This window comes from Salmo salar, chromosome 16 (genome assembly GCF_965601325.2).
Source record: "Salmo salar chromosome 16, fSalSal1, whole genome shotgun sequence".
Lineage (NCBI taxonomy): Eukaryota > Metazoa > Chordata > Actinopteri > Salmoniformes > Salmonidae > Salmo > Salmo salar.
Genome location: NC_138306.1, coordinates 9,171,306 through 9,191,106, shown reverse-complemented (window position 1 = coordinate 9,191,106; position 19,801 = coordinate 9,171,306). Strand labels below are relative to the sequence as shown.

Sequence of the window (19,801 nt, the reverse complement as noted above, 5' to 3'; positions counted from 1 at the left end):
TACCCTAGATGATAACTACACCAACTTTCCCACAGAACAAGGCGACCCATTGGAAAAGGTTAATTGAGTCATCATAGATTTAGTGTAAAATCAGTCACAGCAGCCTATTTTCCAGTTGGCCTCCATTCATTTCAGTGTGGAGGAACTGAATTGATTTTTCAATGCAATAAATATTGGTGTAATAAGGCCAACAGGCTGAAAATGTGTGTTACTGTGAGGAAAATACTAAAAGATGGCGCAGAGATGTGAGTTATACGTATTTAGCTAAATTACTAAAATGTAATGATGGTAGTAAGGTATGAGGTTAAGACGGGCTTAGGAGATCTTATACCTTTTGTTCTGAGATATCAGTCATTTAACATGACCTTCATGAATTGTGAAGCCTTTGTGCTTTTTTTAAATACATAAATGCATAACAATTCACAAAATGTGACATTAGCTGATGAAGATGATCTCATTGAACAAAACATATAACATTTACCAAATAAGTTATTTCCAGTAATTATTTAAAAAACTACAAAAATGCTATTTATTATCCCATAGGCTGTTGAACGAACCATGGCGGAGTTAAGCTTACAAAAAGACGGCATTACTCTTTCTCTCTATAGCTGAGACAGGGAACTGTCGATGTAGTGGCGCCCCCTGGTGGCCTTGACTGAGGGTGGGGGTCGCCCCCTTACCCACACCCTTCCTTGGGTTGCCCCAGCCCATGCAGGGAGCTGGCTGAATGCGTGGCGCCCCCTGGTGGCCATGGGCGAGGGTTAGGACCCCTCCGGGGGTTGCCTCCCCGTCACTGGGCCCTCTCTCCTTGGGGCAGGGAGCTGGCTGGATGAAGTAGCACCTCCTGGTGGACGCAGGTGGGGGTCAAAAAAGACCATAACAAGCATTTGAAGAAAGCAAGTGAAAATTACAAGTGTTAATGCATGTTCCTGGTAAGACGATTTGAACCTTTTGGCATTCCATATAGTAGAGCAGCAGACGGGCGGGAACGGTTCCTGTGGGCGGCACTTGAAGCGCGCATAAAAGGTGTTGCCCTGTAAAAAAAAAAAGCCATCAACTCACAATGTTCTCGCAATGAACTTTCATGCGCACGCTATGATGTGTGCATTTGGATACCATACAACAGAGCTTATTGCAGCAGTTTTATGCGGTTTGATATTTTTTTCCCTGTTTGGATACTACTGACTGGGGCATTGGATATGTGCACGCGGGATGATGAAAACCCCTTTCCTCCCCGCAGAAGTAAGATAAAATAGGGTTTCGAATACATTGGATTTACTCCTCTCGTTCCATATGAAGAAGTCAAAAGTAAGTTAACATCGGAATTGAACATTTCTTACTCACTTTCTTGTTATAGGCTGTCTTATTTTCATGTCCTTTTACGCCTGGTGCGGTGCGCGTATTCGAGTGGCAGGTGAGAAAACGAAAGGTGTGAATTGTCCTATTTCTGTCCATAGATTTTGAGAAGTGTACATAAATATCATTGACATGAAGCCCGTTCCTTTAGTGGTCAGCGTCTTTGGAAACGTTTAAGTTAACCACCTCACTCCCCATTTTTCCAATCCGGCCAAACAGAATATGCCAACGGTAATTATGTGTGGGTGTCCGAACCGATCAGGCACCTAATCATCCTAGATTTTCTCATATCGTATCACAGTAACACACAAATGACATTTAGTGGCCTATTTGCCTGCACATATCCCATGATGTGTGCAATGAGTGCGCCCCTGTTGAATTGTGTGCAATGATGTACCATCTTTTCGCGTGTAGGGCCTAATCGTTTTCCTTTCATGAAATCACTGTAGTTTGTGGTTTAAGGTTATAACCTTAAATAATAAGCGGTGATAAACATACTGTAAGTTCATGTCAGTATATGTACAGTATTTTGATGTGCCATGCGCTATGCCTATTGGTTTTTGGTTTGGGGGTACATGAGATGAAAGTGTAATACAGGCTATTGGTTTTTGCACACTATATATACACTGCATTAGGAAAGTATTCAGACCCCTTGACTTTTTCCACATTTTGTTACGTTACAGCCTTAATTCTAATATTGATTAAATTACTAGTTTTCCTCAATCTACACACAATACCCAATAATGACAAAGAGAAAACAGGTTTTTAGAATTTTTAGCAAATTTCTAAAACAAAAAAATATTAATTACCTTATTTACATAAGCATTCAGACCCTTTGCTATGAGACTCGAAATTCAGCTCAGGTCAATTCTGTTTCCATTGATCATCCTTGAGATGTTTCTACAACTTGATTGGAGTCCACCTGTGGTAAATTCAATTGACTGGACATGATTTGGAAAGGCACACCTGTCTATATAAGGTCCCCCAGTTGACAATGCATGTCAGAGCAAAAAAGGAATGGTCTGTAGGGTACCGTAACATTTCTGCCGCATTGAAGGTCCCTCAAGAACACAGTGGCCTCCATCATTCTTAAATGGATTAAGTTTTAAACCACCAAGACTCTTCCTAGAGTGGGCTGCCCGGCCAAACTGAGCAATTGGGTGAGAAGGGCCTTGGTCAGGGAGGTGACCAAGAACCCAATGGTTACTCTGACAGAGATCCAGAGTTCCTCTGTGGAGATGGTTGTCCTTCTGGAAGGTTCTCCCATCTCTGCAGCACTCCACCAATCAGGCCTTTATGGTAGAGTGGCCAGATGGAAGCCACTTCTCAGTAAAAGGCACATGACAGGCCGCTTGGAGTTTTCTGAAAGGCACCTAAAGGACTCTGACCATGAGAAACAAGATTATCTGGTCTGATGAAAGCAAGATTGAACTCTTTGGCCAAGCTTGAACCCGATGCACCCCATCCAACCTGGCAGAGCTTGAGAGGATCTGCACAGAAGAATGGGAGAAACTCCCCAAATACAGGTGTGCCAAGCTTGTAGTGTCATATCCAAGAAGAATCGAGGCTGTAATCCCTGCCAAAGGTGCTTCAACAAAGTAAAGGGTCTGAATACTTATGTAAATGTGATATTTCCGTTTTATATATATATATATACATTTGCTAAAGTATCTAAAGTTTTTGTTTAGTCATTATGGGGTATTATGTGTATATTGATGGGAAGAAAAACAAAAACTATTTAATTAATGTTAAATTAAGGCTGTTATGGGGGAAAAGTCAAGGGTTCTGAATACTTTCCAAATGCTCATCTTTAGCAATGTTTATGTCATTTTTACATCAATGATGGGGAAAATTGTTGTACTTCAGTATTCTACACAGCCTCTCAACATCCTGTTTGTGAATAGCCTATCAATATTCAGGCCGTTTATTTATGTAGGTCTACAGTGGGGTCTGAAATTATTGACACCCTTGATAGAGATAATCAAATAATGACCATATAAAATAAATAATTCAAATCCTGAACTGTATTGTATGCTCAAATTGGGAAATAATTGTATACTAATACAATTGCGCCAGAGGGATTTTGTTTAACAAATAATAAAACATTCTCAAAGGTAGGGGTCAAAAATGACACCCACTAAAGATAAATTATCAATGAAATATTGAAGTTTAGTATTTGGTCCCATATTCCTAGCACACAATGACTAAATCAAACTTGTGACTATATAGACTTGTTGGATGCATTTCCAGTTAATTTTGGATGCGTTTCAGATTATTTTGTGCCCAATAGAAATTAATGGTAAATAATGTATTGTCATTTTGGAGTCACTTTTTTTTATTATAATTAAGAATACAATTTGTTTCTAAACACATCTACATTAGTGAAACCATCTCTTTCTCTGAGCAATTGTATAAAATAATACCATTTACCCTTTTTATTTGCATACAACACAGCTCAGTATTTGAATTATTTATTTTATACAGTCATTATTGCTCATCTTTATCAATGGTGTCAATAATTTCGGACCCCACTGGGTGTAGGCTTATGTATGGCAATGTATGTATTATGTCTAATGTACAGTCTCTTTTTTTGTTGTTGTAATTTCAACAGTGAAACAATAGAGTAAAATACTGTTATTAATGTAGATTGCACTGCATTATAGGTAACATTCGGGAAAAATACTGTTAACTTTAATTGGAAGCCAGCTGTAACAATTACTCAAACACTTTCTTTACAGTAATAGCTTATGCCTACTGTAGATTAAAATGATCCGTTTCAGGTGCCAACCTCATGCTGTCGAGTGAGACACATAAAGCTCAGACTATTTTAGTAAATATCTTCTTGAAGCGTCTGTGGTGGAAGAATATTTTCAGCAGCTGCTGGGTAGGTACCTTGACTTGTTTCTAAGTATCTTTATTGAATTGAATTACTGCATGTTTTCTTAGCTTAGCTAGCTAGCTCAAGTTGACACATGCCATTTTGGTCTGCTCTAAATTGCTCATAAATATCTTGCTGTGTGACCTAGAAAAGCATCACCTCCTAAATGACAATGAACCGGTATGTTTTCACCATTACTACAGAGAAATGGCATGTTTCTAGCAGTTCAAAAGATGTGACCCATATTACTGGCACAACGTTTTTTGGGGGGCTTGACGGGCCACATTTTGCACATAAACCGTGGGCTGTACTCTAAAGCCGCCGCTAATGACCAGCTGTAGCCTGTCATAGTGTCGCCGGCGGTAGCTAGTAACATGGACTCCAAAATTCCATGTAATGTTACAGTATTAGTAAACATTCACTTTATCAGTAGTATGTAAACATTTGGTGGAAAAGAAAGGAAAATGTGAGTCTGGTAAATAATCTGTGGGATTGTGTAGGCTACAGGAATGTTTTATTAGTTAGCAAGGGTTTGAACTATGTGTATCTAGCTCTCGATTTTGTTCAATGACTCCATTGATTTCATAAACTATACTGGATATATGCTGTAGGTTCGAATCAACCCAAGATGATGAACCCTGAAGATGGGACAAAGTTCATGAAAAGGTGGCCCAGAACAGCAGGCTTTTTCTCATCCCCTACATTGCCCCATTGTTCCAAGAGTTTACTGAGTTTGAATGAAGAACTTTAGCGAGGTAAATACACACACACACACACACACACAACACCAGTTTGATATGTCCCTTGTCACCTTTGTTTTTGCCCACAGATTAACTGCCATGGTGCTCTGCCTCTCATTATATTCTTTCATTTTTCTATACTTGTCCTAATTAAGGGTGAGAAGAACTAACAAATCAGAACTGAGGATGATTGTTAGAGTCCCATGAGGAACACCTGATGCTGCGCTGACTTCTCTCCTGGATGCTCTCCTGCCCAAACTGTCCCGTTGTGTGTTTCACCTCCTCGGAAACCCCTTACCCATAGTAGTTGCCCCTGATTATAGATCTAGGATTGTACCAAATCCCAATTGTTAACTCCTACTCCCTTTCCCTCTTTGTCTCTCTCTCCCCCACAGGCACACAATATCGTTTTTAGATTAGTGATGCTCTTATTTGGTTACATGCGTTAACTGTAACTTCTATTGTCAATTATGTTCATTTGTTAATGTTACCAGTATCAATAAATGTATTTTATGTTAAAATGTATTGTTTTTCTTACTTTTTGATTTTAGGGAAAATGTCACTGTAAATTTACAGCATTATCCTAGCATTAGAGTTGCCAGATTAATACGGTAATTTTGCTTCACAGCAGAGATGCTATAATATATTTCACAGTACTATTTTCCTTACTGTAAAACATTACAGCATCCATGTAAATTTACAGCAGGGATGCTGTATGTTTTTACAGTAAGGAAAATGGTACTGTGAAATATACTACACTATTAAGCAGGCAACTCTGGTGCTAGGATAATGCAGCAGCTTTACAGGGAAAGTTTATACAGTGTGTTTCTAAGACAATTTTCTGCTCTGGGACATTACAGTTGATCCTACCATATCAAGTTTTAATGTCACATGCACAAGTACAGTGAAATGCCTTTTTTTACAAACTCAAAACCCAACAATGCAATATTCAATGTATTACAAAAAAAACATGAAATGCACAATTAAGTAAGCATACTAAATACAGGAAATATTAACGTCAGTTCCAATAGCATATTTACATGTGCATGGATACTGGAGTGATGTAGATATGTATAGGGGTAGGGTGACTAAGCAACAGGATGTAAGATAAACAGAGTAGTAGCTTGCATGTGAGTGGGTTGTGTAGAGTCAGTATAAATGTGTGAGTGAGCAAATTATGGAGTGACATGTGTAAATACTTAAATAAAAGGTCAAAGATACCAGGTAAATTTGGTCCATGTAGCTATTTTGTTAGCTATTTATCAGTTGTATTGCTTGGGAATAGAAGCTGTTCAAGATCCTGTTGGTGTCAGACTTGATGCACCGGTACCTCTTGCCATGCGGCAGCACAGAAAATAGTCGATGGCTTGGGTGATTGGGGTCTTTGACCATTTTCCAGGCATTCTTTTCACACCACCTGTTAGAGGTCCTGGATTCGTGGTGTCATCAGCAAACTTGATAATGGTGTTGGAGTCGTGCGTGGCCACAATCGTGAGTGAACAGGGAGTACAGGAGGGGACTGAGCCAACACCCCTGTTGGGTACTTGTGTTAAGGGTCAGCGTGATGTTGCCTACCCTCACCACCTGGGGTCGGCCTGTCAACGTTCAGGATCTAGCTGCAGACCCAGAGTCCTTATCCTAACTTTCCTTGTATCCAGACTTGGAAAATGAGCCTAACTGAAATCAGGTGTTTCTCACTTTCACCATAGCCTACAGCATGAACTTTACTGTAGCCTAATCCTTTAGTCAGTAAAACTTTTCTCTGATTCAGTTAGTATAATTGAACTTATACTCACATCTAGACTTGCATTCCTGTTTCTTATTCACACAGAAACTTCAGCACAGAAACTGACAAATACATTATGCACGCTGTGAAACTTTGCACCCTTTGGTAGGCCTATGATGGACAGTCTATCCAGTGTTCTCTGGTTAAATTAAAGTATTATATAAATCCTGATAATTCATAGTAACACAAATGTTCTGCCTGTTCCATGTGTGGAAGCACTTATTGGCAATGTCCTGCTAAAACGGGTTATATCAATCTAGAGTACTGTATCGCTATCGTTTGGAACAAAACTTTATTGACTCCAATGAGCCACTCATAGTTTTGACATTTGTATGGTACCTCACAGAAAAGAGGGAACATTCCTCTCTTTCATTTCCCTTTTTCTTGTTTTTTATCAAGTGAGCTACAGTAATAACATATTTAAAAAATAATCCCATTGTGCAATAGTCTGCAGCTGCTGCTGAAAAATAAATATAGCTTTTAAAGTATAATACGACACAGGATGTGTGAAATGTTTGGCTATCAAGAAAATAATGTGTGAGGTGCGTAACTTTGAGCATTTCTAAAAAGCAATGCACATCGACAGATATAAGCTACACATACTGTACCTCCTAGGTTGTTTTTTATGTCTGCTATTAAACATATCCATGACCACCTTCCTCGAAGGTCCCTCAGTAGTCAAGGTTTCCAAGACCACAATAAGGCTGGGTATATCAGTTTACTTTAATGCTCTTAACCCCCATTCACAGTCTTGACAGCAGACCGTAGGGGGCTCCAAGGTCTCCTTAGAAGTGAGGGTCCCAGGGCACCTGTGGAGACACCGGGGGGTGCAGAGAGGGGTCACACGCCGACAGCCCTGTTTGTATCTCTGCTTTACGATGTGCCCCCTGTGGAGAGCCGAGCACATTTAGGAAGAGTTTGTGATCTAGCGGAGGGGGTCAATGAGGCTATGAATTGAGTGAGATTTTCCCCTCAGATATACAACCTTTCGGTGGGTTAGAGACTGCGGAAGATGACACTACCCCCATGCCGCAATTAGGTCAACCTTCAAGGGGATGCTTTTTGTTGTTGTTGGTCAATGTCATAATTTACCAGGCAACAATTCAGAGGGCTAAGCGTCTGGAAAGTGTTAGGGGCAAGCCACAAAACATGGCCTGAGTGAAAGAAAGTGGTTCAACTAAACAGTCCAGGTGATTTTTGCATGATTGCCAGTGAAATGGAATGCTGCTGAGGCTGTCTGCATCCCAAATTACACTATATTCCCCATAAGAGGAAAGTAGTGCACTATAAAGGGAATAGGGTGCCATGTCTCCTGAACTCTAGACTCCACATGCCTGAGAATGCTAGTAAAATGGGTCAGACTGGATGATCTGTAAGCAGCTCAGGTATGCTAAATCAACAAGTGTCCCTGCTGAGACTAACAGCATTATTGTCAGTCATGACTTTTGACCATACATTCTACCCACAGACTGGTATTAGAGAGGCATATCACGATCGAGGAACTCTTCGACCAGACTTGAAATACTTGTGAAGCACCGAGTGGAATCTTTGTTGTCCCTTTGGCCTAAAGCAAAACAAAAGCCTGACTGACCAGCAGCATGTTTGTAGGAGCCTGTAATGCTCTGCCAAATACAGGGGATAGGCTCTAACAATCACCTGTAGGGCTATACAGTTGAAGTCGGAAGTTTACACACACCTTAGTCAAATACATTTAAACTCAGTTTTTCACAATTCCTGACGTTTAATCCTAGTAAAAATCCCTGTCTTAGGTCAGTTAGGATCACCACTTTATTTTAAGAATGTAAAATGTCAGAATAATAGTTGAGAGAATGATTTATTTCAGCTTTTATTTTTTCATCACATTCCCAGTGGGTCAGAAGTTTACATAAACTCAATTAGTATTGGTAGCATTCCCTTTAAATTGTTTAACTTGGATCAAACGTTTCGGGTAGCCTTCCACAAGCTTCCCACAAGAAGTTGGGTGAATTTTGTCCCATTCCTCCTGACAGAGCTGGTGTAACTGAGCCAGGTGGGTAGGCCTCATTCTCAGATTGCACCCAGCATTACAGATTGCTCTGAAATCATTTATGTAGTTAGAAACAGATAAGATTAGCATTCCTGCAACATTATTTTGTTTAAATATAATTTGATCTCTGAGATATTAAGTTAATTGATTGCACCCAAATTGGCCATTTTAATTTATACGATTCATATAATATCGGATAAATATAGTACCCAACATCCGATTTGGAACAAACTTTTTGCTAACTATGAGTAAGATATGGTCAAAAGCCAACCACGGACCCCCCCACACTCCACGTCAAACCCACCTGAACAACGAGTAGACAGTATCAGTACTCTGTCTGACTAGTATGGAGCTGCGGCTCTGAGTATTGTTTCTTCATCCTTTGTAATGTATTCTCAGTGAATTTGGTGATGTATTTTTCCCCTGTTCAGAGAAATTAAAGAAGTTGTTAGATTTATGTCCTATCCAACAGCCTGATATTACCAGGTTCTGACCACTAGGTGGTGTTGTTCCTGGCAGTAGGTGATTTCTTTTTTTGTAAAGGGATAGTTCACACAAATTACAAAATGACCAATTGGTTGCCTTACCCTGTAAGTAGTTTATGGACATGGGATGACAGCAAGCCATGCATTGGTTTTGTTTACCTGGCCACTGTTTCAAATGCAATGTTTTTTGCATTTGTGGCACAAATCCAATGCAAGTCAATGGTACAGTGCCTACAGAAAGTCTACAACCCCATTCTTCATATTTTATTGTGTTACAAAGTGGGATTAAAATAGATTTAATTGTAATTTTTTTGTCAAGGATCTACACAAAACTCAATTTTTATTAATGAAAAATAAAACACTCATATGCTGTACATTGATTAGATAGGTATTCACCCCCCTGAGTCAATAAAGCAATAAGGCCCGGGGGTGGGTACAGCTAAGGGCTGTTCTTAAGCACGATGCAAAGCGGAGTGCCTGGATACAGCCCTTAGCCGTGGTATATTGGCCATATACCACATACCCCCGAGGTGCCTTGTTGCTATTATAAACGGGTTACCAATGTAATTTGAGCAGTAAAAATAAATATGTTTTGTCATACCCATGGTATACTGTCTGAGATACCACGACTTTCTTCCAATCAGCATTCAGGGCTAGAACCACCCAGTTTATAATACATGTTAGAAACACATTTGACAGCGATTACAGCTGTAAGTCTCATAAGAGCTTTGCACATTTAATTATTAAAAAAATTATTCAAGCTCTGTCAAGGTGTTGATGATCATGGCTTAAGTACAATTTTCCAGTCTTGCCATAGATTTTCAATCAGATTTAAGTCAAAACTGTAACTTGGCCACTCAGGAACTTTCACTGTCTTCTTGGTAAGCAACTTCAGTGTAGATTTGGCTTTGTGTTGTAAGTTATTGTCCTGCTGAAAGGTGAATTCCTCTCCCAGTGTATGGTGTAAAGCAAACAGAAGCAGGTTTTCCTCTAGAATTTTGCCTGTGCTTAGCTCTATCCCACATTTTTTTCATCCTGAAAAACTCCCCAGTCTTTGCCAATGTCAAGCATGCCCATACCATGATGCAGCCACCACCATACTTGAAAATAAGGAGGCAGTTACTCAGTGATGTGTTGGATTTGATCCAATATAAATACATTCATCAAATAAAACTGTAGTATATACTATAGTAATTCATGTAGTGTTTTTGCAGATTGTAGTATACTGTAGTATTTACTGTAGTATTACTTGGCAGACATCACTGTAGTATTTGCTAGAGCGGTTTTGTTTTATTTTCTTTGACATAGAAGTGGAGGCTTTCTCCTTTAGGAAACCTGAAGCAAAAATAGCATATTTTTCATAACCTGTAGGTAGAACTGGGGTCTGATGGATAGTTATTTTCTATAACCTGAAGGGAACACAATATATGGTCTATACTTCGCATGTAGGTTTCTCACTTATAGGTGGCACAAATTGTAATATGGGGGAGGGGGATGTGCAATATATTTGTAATTAAATACTCTCGTGAATGTACCAGCCCCCTCATTATCTCAACCAATCATGGCTAGGAAAGATTCTGTATTTTCTCCATGGCTAAGCAGCTTCGTGATTTCCAGTGAAGTAGTAATGTCTGTCTTCCGCCTCATTTCCATTTGTAGGCGTGTGACCATCAATGCAAATTATGAGCCGAATCCAAACTCAGATGATTGTATTTACACTGCGTTTTCACATTAGACATGCATTGATGTCAACAGTAGATTTGCATTAGAAGTAGGCACATCTAAAGTTAGGGTGTGATTATATATATGTACGAGGCAGAGAACAAGCCGTTGGATGTATAGTTAATTATGTTTACTTTTCCCTTGTGGCTGTGGATAAATCCCCCACTGTCTATGACACTGCTACTGTAATTCATGAAATTTGATTTTCAAGGAAATGTTGGAGGGGGTGCCGCGTGTTGGATTTCACTTAGAAATTAGTCACTTAGAAATGTCCTTGTTTTTTAAAGAAAAGCTCATTTTTTGTCTATTAAAATAACATAAAATTGATCAGAAATACAGTGTACACATTGTTAATGTTGTAAACGACTATTGTAGCTGGGAACGGCAGATTTTTAATGGAATACCTACATAGGCGTACAGAGGCCCATTATCAGCAACCATCATTCCTGTGTTCCAATGGCACGTTGTGTTAGCTAATCCAAGTTCATAATTTTAAAAGGCTAATTGATCATTAGAAAACCCCTTTGCCATTATGTTAGCACAGTTGAAAACTGTGGCGACTCTGGGATGCTGGACTTCTAGGCAGAATTGCAAAGAAAAAGCCATATCTCAGACTGGACAATAAAATGAAAAGATTAAGATGGGCAAAAGAACACAGACACTGGACAGAGGAACTCTGCCTAGAAGGCCAGCATCCCGGAGTCACCTCTTCACTGTTAACTTTGAGACTGGCGTTTTGCGGGTACTATTTACCAGAGGTGTGGACTCGAGTCACATGACTTGGACTCGAGTCAGACTCGAGTCACAAATATGATGACTTGCAACTCGACTTTGACTTTAACACCAATGACTCCTGACTTGACTTGGACTTGAGCCTTATGACTCGACCTGACACGCTCCCCAAGCCCAAATATTAAAAATGATGCTATTAAAAAAAGTGTGCAGGGCATCAACTCTTCATTTAACGGATTACAGTTTGAATCGGACAGCAGCCAATCAAATTGTGCGTGGCAGTGCAGAGGAACGTTGGCAGGTGAATTCAGATGGAGCCCTTGGAAAGATGATATCCCAAATTATTATTTTAGGATATAAAGACGACGCTGTATCAACAAAAAACGGATTGCAACTTGCAAAACATGCAGGAAGAAAATTACAGATGGAGGCGCAACAATTTCCAACTTTGTTCGACATTTGAAGCTGCACAAAGAATGGTAAGTCGTGGCTAATATAGCCGACAGCTATCCATCACACGAGGTTGTGTGTTTATGAGTGTGTAACTTGTTTGTTTCATGGGTTTCTTTTTGCTGGCTTGTGATGTCTGGAGCCTGTATTGTTATGTGCTCTCCTCACTGCTTGCCTAGATTAGACTTGCAGATTGACTCGCCACCACGCTGTTTGGAGCTGGAAAAGATCAAATGAGCACATTTGTGGCAGAGTGCCTCCTTGAATGGTTGTGTACTCTTCCTAACCTGATGATTATGGAGAGTGCTTGAACCTGATTGTGTTTATGCTTCATACAAATCCCACCATCCCTCTCTCTGCTGTCCTCGGCAGTTTTGAGCTTTCTCCATTGAAATGAAGAACGAAGGCTTATTTCAGAGGATGTGAGGATGTGACATCTAGGAAGTCAAAATGCTGAATTTTTATTCATATAAGAAAATCTGATTTAAGTTTTCTATGTGGTCTATGTTAAAGGCTACTTCATTTAATATAACAGGCTTTAAAATGCAATATTTGTGCACAATTACTACTTCAAATATCAAAGGGACGCCAAAAGGCACTCATTTCTTGGAATGACCCAGTAGTAGTAGTAGAAGTACTTTATTGATCTGAAGAAATACTTCTCAATATGCTTTTTAGTTGCCAACGCAATGTACTTCCAGTACTCAATCTCTTCAGTTGACCACATGGCATTGAGTGAGCCTCTACATTTTAGACAGTATAATCCCCATGGCATCATATCCATTTGTGTTTATTCAGTTAACATGGGCCTTTAAGTGTACCTGAGTGGACAGAGGCAGGCAGAATGCAATTTGTAGATGCAGATTTGATTTATACACGTTTTGTGTGGGCGCTGGTTCGCTTTCTGAATCGCTGTGGGAATAGATCAATCGCATTTCCTGTTTTGTATCATAGACTTTACTTTTCCTGATGCTTTTCACTTTTACCCACTCTTGTAGGCCTTCTATTTTGGGTTACCATCAGATATGATGAAACCATTATTTTACACAAATGCCAATGTTCTAAATCTGTTTACACTGTCATTCTTAGACCAAAATTAGAAATGTTTCAGATTTCCATTACATATGATTTTAGCAATACCTGGGAAAACTGCAGAAATGTTTTTGTTTGTTGATGAGATGAACAAGACACAGTAGAAGCCTACCAAGACTGTGTCATTGTTGTTCCATTCCAGTCAGTAAACAATGCACTGGACAATAAAGCCTTGGTCATAGACCTCAAGTCCACTGAAAAACAATAGTCTGAAAACAGATTTTATCTGCAAACGTTTTACTCCTTTATAAAACATTTAGCGCACTGGCAGAGGTGTTGTATTGTCGCTAGACCAAAATCATTTAGGTGAGATTAGGAACAGGGTCTTGCCTGTGAAAAATGGATGTCCTAAATTAAAAGATGCCATGTGGCACTAATGATATGCATGGCCCTGTGTTTTTGTACAATGAGATTACTGTATGTTGTTGGAGAGGGCTGGAGAGGAAGGCACAGGCCTGGGTATCTGGAGGGCCTGTTGAGTCTATTTGGTTAATGATACCGCAGGATCAAAGTGGCTGTAGAATCAAAGTAGGTTGTAGACAATGAGGACATGGGTAATCATTATCAGGCAGGGCCGGCCCGAAAATTTTGGGGGCCCGAAACAACATTTTGTTGGGGGCCACTCCACGTCGCGGGCCAAACATTTTTGTGGCCCCCCCTCTTGATGGCAGATATTTGTTTTTGTTTATAGTACATTTCCTGCAATTCTACACATTTTGCCATTGGGAGTCGAGTAGATGTTGCAGTTTTAAAGCAAGCTTTCTGCAATTCTACACATTTTGCCATGGGGCAGAGAGAGGTTTAGACATTTTATAACAAATTTCATACAATTCTACTCATTTTGCCATGTTGCAGAGATAAAAATGGGCTGTTTTACAGCTAATTTCCTGCAATTCTGCCCATTTTACCATGGGGTGGAGACATTTTTGCGGTTTTAAAGCTAATTTCCTGCAATTCTACACATTTTGCCAATACTTATGCCATGTTAATGAAATCTGAGGAAGAGTGACTAACAAAATCCATGGGGGCCCCCAGGAGGTTAGGGCCCCTAGGCACATGCCCTGCATCGGTATTCGGCCATGATTACTACAAGTTTAGATAGCTGGCTAGACTAATTTACCAATCAAAAAAGGGTTTGCTGACATGGCTAATTTAATAAATGTCAGTGAATGACATAATGAGAGAAACTGCTGATGCGCAACCAAATTTCGAGTCCCTAACTGAGCTAAAAAAAAAAAAAGACCGCTTATGTCACTTATGCCTGTAGCTGGCCTTGTCATCAGGCAGTGCAGTGCAGCCAACACAACAGTAATGCACCCAACAAAGCGTGAATACAGGCCTTTTAAGAACTAGAAAAGTGTGCCTCTATTTTAATGTTAGTCTGGAGTTCAATCAAACCTGCACTGCAGAAACCTGGCTTTGTTCTTTTTCTACTAAAACGTGCTATGACTTACTGAAGCAAATAAGGAGGCATTCATTTAAGTTCTTTATGAAAATGTGTGTTCAATTTGTTAAAAAATGTAATTTAATCTCCAAATACTATTACTATTACTTCCCAATTTACCTTGTTTTCATTTTGAAGCACTGGTGTGTCAATCTAAGTAACACAATGCAAAAATCCCCTTCAAAATCTCTCAGTTTGTCTTTTTTGCATTGGAGGTTAAAGGTGACAGAGCTAGAGCGGTGTTTGAGACATCCGGAAAATCGGTCTTCTCACGAAAATGTCTTTAGCGTCCGAATGCTTTGACCCCTCTATGGAAAGATGACTCTCATGAACATGATGGTGTTCTCCGTTTCGCTCTACGACCCCCACAAGTGTCACGGGACTCATCTAAAAGTGAACGGTACTGGGGTTTTTTTATATGGAAGAATTAAGGTAGTTTTATGAGTACACAAAAAAAGGTTAAATATGTGTAGAAAAAAATATTATAATATATATATACTACCCACAAAACACCAGTCTCAACGTCAACAGTGAAGTGGCGACTCCGGGACGCTGGCCTTCTAGGCAGAGTTCCTCTGTCGAGTGTCAGTGTTCTTTTGCCTATCTTAATCTTTATTTTTATTGGCCAGTCTGAGAAATGGCTCTTTCTTTGCAACTCTGTCTAGAAGACCAGCATCCCGGAGTCACCTCTTCAGTGTTGATGTTGAGACTGGTGTTTTGCGGGTTCTATTTAATGAAGCTGCCATTTGAGGACTTGTGAGGTGTCTGTTTTTCAAACTAGACACTCTAATGTACTTGTCCTCTTGATCTGTTGTGCACCGGGGCCTCCCACTCCTCTTTCTATTCTGGTTAGAACCAGTTTGCGCTGTTCTGTGAAGGGAGTAGTACACAGCGTTGTACGAGATCTTCAGTTTCTTGGCAATTTCTCTCATGGAATGGCCTTCATTTCTCAGAACAACAATAGAATAACGTTTCGGAAGTTATTTGTTTCTGGACATTTTCAGCCTGTAATCGAACCCACATATGCTGATTCTCCAGATACTCAACTAGTCTGAAGAAGGACAGTTTTATTGCTTCTTTAATCGGAACAACAGTTTTCAGCTGTGCTAACATAATTGCAAAAGGGTTTTCGAGTGATCAATTCACCTTTTAAAATGATAAACTTTGATTAGCTAACACAACGTGCCATTGGAACACAGGAGTGATGTATGCTGATAATGGGCCTCTGTACGCCTATATAGATATTCCATTAAAAAAATCTGCCGTTTCCAGCTACAATAGTCATTTACAACATTATTAATGTCTCCATTGTATTTCTGATACATTTTATGTTATTTTAATGGACAAACAATGTGCTTTTCTTTCAAAAACAAGGACATTTCTAAGTGACCACAAACTGCATTCAGAAAGTATTCAGACCCCTTGCTTTTTTCCACATTTTGTTACGTTACAGCCTTATTCTAAAATGGATTAAATACATTATTACCTCATCAATATACACACTATTCCCCATAATGACAAAGCGGTAACAGGTTAATATATATTTTTGCAAATTTATTTAAAATAAACAGATACCTTATTTACATAAGTATTCAGACCCTTTGCTATGAGATTTGAAATTGAGATCAGGTGCATCCTGTTTACATTGATCTTCCTTGAGATGTTTCTACAACTTGATTGGAGTCCACCAGGGGAAAATGTAATTGATTGGACATGATTTTGAAAGGCACACACATCTGTCCATGTAAGGTCCCACAGTTGACAGTGCATGTCAGAGCAAAAACGAAGCCATGAGGTCGAAGGAATTGTCTGTAGAGCTCCGAGATAGGATTGTCAAGGCACAGATCGGGGGAAGGGTACCAAAACATTTCTGCAGCATTGAAGGTCCACAAGAACACATTTGCATCCATCATTCTTGGCCAAATTGCGCAATCGTGGGAGAAGGGCCTTGGTCGGGGAGGTGACAAAGAACCTGATTGTCACTCTGAGAGAGCTCCAGAGTCCCTCTGTAGAGATGGGAGAACCTTCCAGAAGGACAACCATCTCTGCAGCACTCCACCAATCATGCCTTTATGGTAGAGTAGCCAGACAGAAGCCACTCCTCAGTAAAAGGCACATGACAGCCCGCTTGGAGTTTTCCAAAAGGCACTTAAAGACTCTCAGACCATGAGAAACAAGATTCTCTCATCTATGAAACCAAGATCTAACTATTTGGCCTGAATACCAAGCGTCAAGTCTGGAGGAAACCTGGCACCATCCCTACTGTGAAGCATGATGGTAGAAGCATCATGCTATGGGGATGTTTTTCAGCGTCTGGGACTGGGAGATTAGTCAGGATCGAGGGAAAGGGAGCAAAGTATAGAGATCCTTGATGAAAACTTGCTCGAGAGCACTCAGGGCCTCAGACTGGGGCAAAAGTTAACCTTCCATCAAGACAACGACCCTAAGCACACAGCCAAGACAACGCAGAAGTGGCTTCGGGACAAGTCTCTGAATGTCCCAGCCAGATCCCAGACTTGAACATCTCTTAAGAGACCTGAAAATAGCTGTGCAGCGACATTCCCCATCCAAACTGACAGAGCTTGAGAGATCTGCAGAGAAGAATGAGGGAAACTCCCCAAATATAGGTGTGCCAAGCTTGTAGCGTCATACCCAAGAAGACTTGAGGCTGTAATCACTGACAAATGTGCTTCAACAAAGTACTTAGTAAAGGGTCTGAATACTTATGTACATTTCTGGGGGGGGGTTTGTTGATACATTTGCAAAGAAATTATACAAACCTGTTTTTGCTTTGTCATTATGGGGTATTGTGTGTAGATTGATGAAGGAGAAAATTATTTAATCCATTTTAGAAAAAGGCTGCAACGTAAAATAAATGTGGAAAAATTCAAGGGGTCTGAATACATTCCTGATATTGATTTGCAGCCCCTTTTGCCCTCGGAACAGACACAATTCTTCCAGGCATGGACTCTACAAGTTGTAGATTGATTCCAATGCTTTATACACACGGGAAAATGTTGAGATTGAAAAACCCAACAGCGTTGCAGTTCTTGACACACTCAACCGGTTCGCCAGATACCTACTACCATAACCCGTTCAAAGGCACTTAAATCTTTTGTCTTGCCCATTCACCCTCTGAATGGCACAAATACACAATCCATATCTCATTTGTCTCGAGGCTTAAACAGCCTTATTTAACCTGTTTCCTCCCCTTCATCTTTGCCTCTACTTACTACTCTCACTTATTACAGGAGATGACGTGGTGGCTGTGCAACAGTCTGAAGGCCTGGAGATAGAAGTAGTTTTTCAGTCTTTTGGCTTTGATGCACCTGTACTGTCTCTTTCCGCTAGATGGTAGCAGAGTGAACAGACCGTGACTTTGGTGTCTGAGGTTCCTTTGACACCAAGTTCGGTAAGTGTCCTGGAGGGCAGGAAGCCTGCCCCCGGTGATGCGTTGGGCTGACCGCACCACCCTGTGGAGAGCCATTCAGTTGACGGCGGTGTAGATTCCGTATCGGGCGGGGATGCAGCCCAACAGAATGCTCTCAATAGAACTTTGATGGTTTTAGTGGCTTTTTTGTTCAGGCATCTGAGGTTGTAGAGGCGCTGTTGCACCTTCACCATGGTGTCAGTGTGGTGGGACCATTTCAGGTCCTCCGCGTTGAGGATAAGCGTGGCGGAAGTGTTGTTGGCTACCCTCACCTGGAGTCGGCCCGTCAGGTAGTCTCAGACCCAGGGCCCTGAGCTTAGTGACAAGCTTGGGGGCACTATGGTGTTCAAAGCAGAGCTGAAGTCGATGAACAGCATTCTCACATAGGTATTTCTCTTGTCCAGGTGGGATAGGGTGGTGTGCAGTGCAACAGCAATTACGTTGTTTGTGGAGCTGTTGGGGCGGTATGCAAACTGTAGTGGGTCTAGGGTCCTCAAACTCAACTCTGGACCACAAAGACAGTTCCTCTGCGTTTTTCATTGTTCACCTCTAATCAGGGACTGATTTAGACCTGGTGGGTGCAATTAATTATCAGGTAGAACAGAAAACCAGCAGGCTCTGGACCTCATAGGATAAGAGTTGAATACCCCTGGTCTAGTGTGTCGGGCAAGGTGGAGGGGATATGGTCCTTGACCAGCCTCTCAAAGCACTTCATCATGACAGAGGTGAGTGCTACGGGTCGATAGTCACTTAGTTCAGTTACCTTAGCTTGCTTGGTTACATGAACAATCAATGGTGGACATCTAGAAGCAAGTGGGGACAACAGACTGGGATAGGGTGAGGTTGAATATGTCCGTAAACACTCCAGCCAAGCTAGTCTGCACATGCACTGAGGATGCGGCTTGGAATGCCGTCCGGCCTGGCAGCCTTGCGAGGGTTAACATACTTGAAAGTCCAACTCATCTTGGCTACAGCCAAGACAACAGTGTGTTTTCCTCAAAGCGGGCAAAGAATGTGTTAAGTTTGTCTGAGAGTGAGGCGTCGATGTCTGTCTGTGACGTGGCTGGTTTTCCCTTGATAATCCTTGATTGTCTGGAATCCCTGCCACATGCGTCTTGTGTCTGAGCCATTGAATTTTTCCCTATGATGTATTTTTGTCTCTGATTGACTTATCCTCTTACATCTAGATGTTCCGCTAGCGTAACGCCTCGCCAATATCCAATGATAGAGCGTGGCGCGAATTACAAACACCTCAAAAATCCAAAAACTTCAGTTTTTCAAACATATGACTATTTTACACCATTTTAAAGACAAGACTCTCCTTTATCTAACCACATTGTCCGATTTCAAAAAGGCTTTACAACGAAGCAAAACATTAGATTATGTCAGGAGAGTACCCAGCCAGAAATAATCACACACCCATTTTTCAAGCTAGCATATAATGTCACAAAAACCAAAACCACAGCTAAATGCAGCACTAACCTTTGATGATCTTCATCAGATGACACTCCTAGGACATTGTGTTATACAATACATGCATGTTTTGTTCAATCAAGTTCATATTTATATAAAAAAACAGCTTTTTACATTAGCATGTGACATTCAGAACTAGCATGCCCACCGAAAACTTCCGGTGAATTTACTAAATTACTCACGATAA

At 40.6% G+C, this 19,801-nt stretch overlaps 1 protein-coding gene across 1 annotated transcript in view; it reads left to right on the top strand.

Annotated features, from left to right (window-relative positions):
* The first annotated feature begins 1,036 nt into the window (after window positions 1–1,036).
* The window catches only part of LOC106573113 (kit ligand), a 56,980-nt gene continuing 38,215 nt past the window's right edge, over window positions 1,037–19,801 (top strand). The window contains exon 1 of the mRNA XM_014147823.3: window positions 1,037–1,308. Within this exon, the coding sequence (XP_014003298.1) occupies window positions 1,294–1,308 (15 nt within the window). The 5' untranslated portion in view covers window positions 1,037–1,293. The remainder of the gene's footprint in view (window positions 1,309–19,801) is intronic.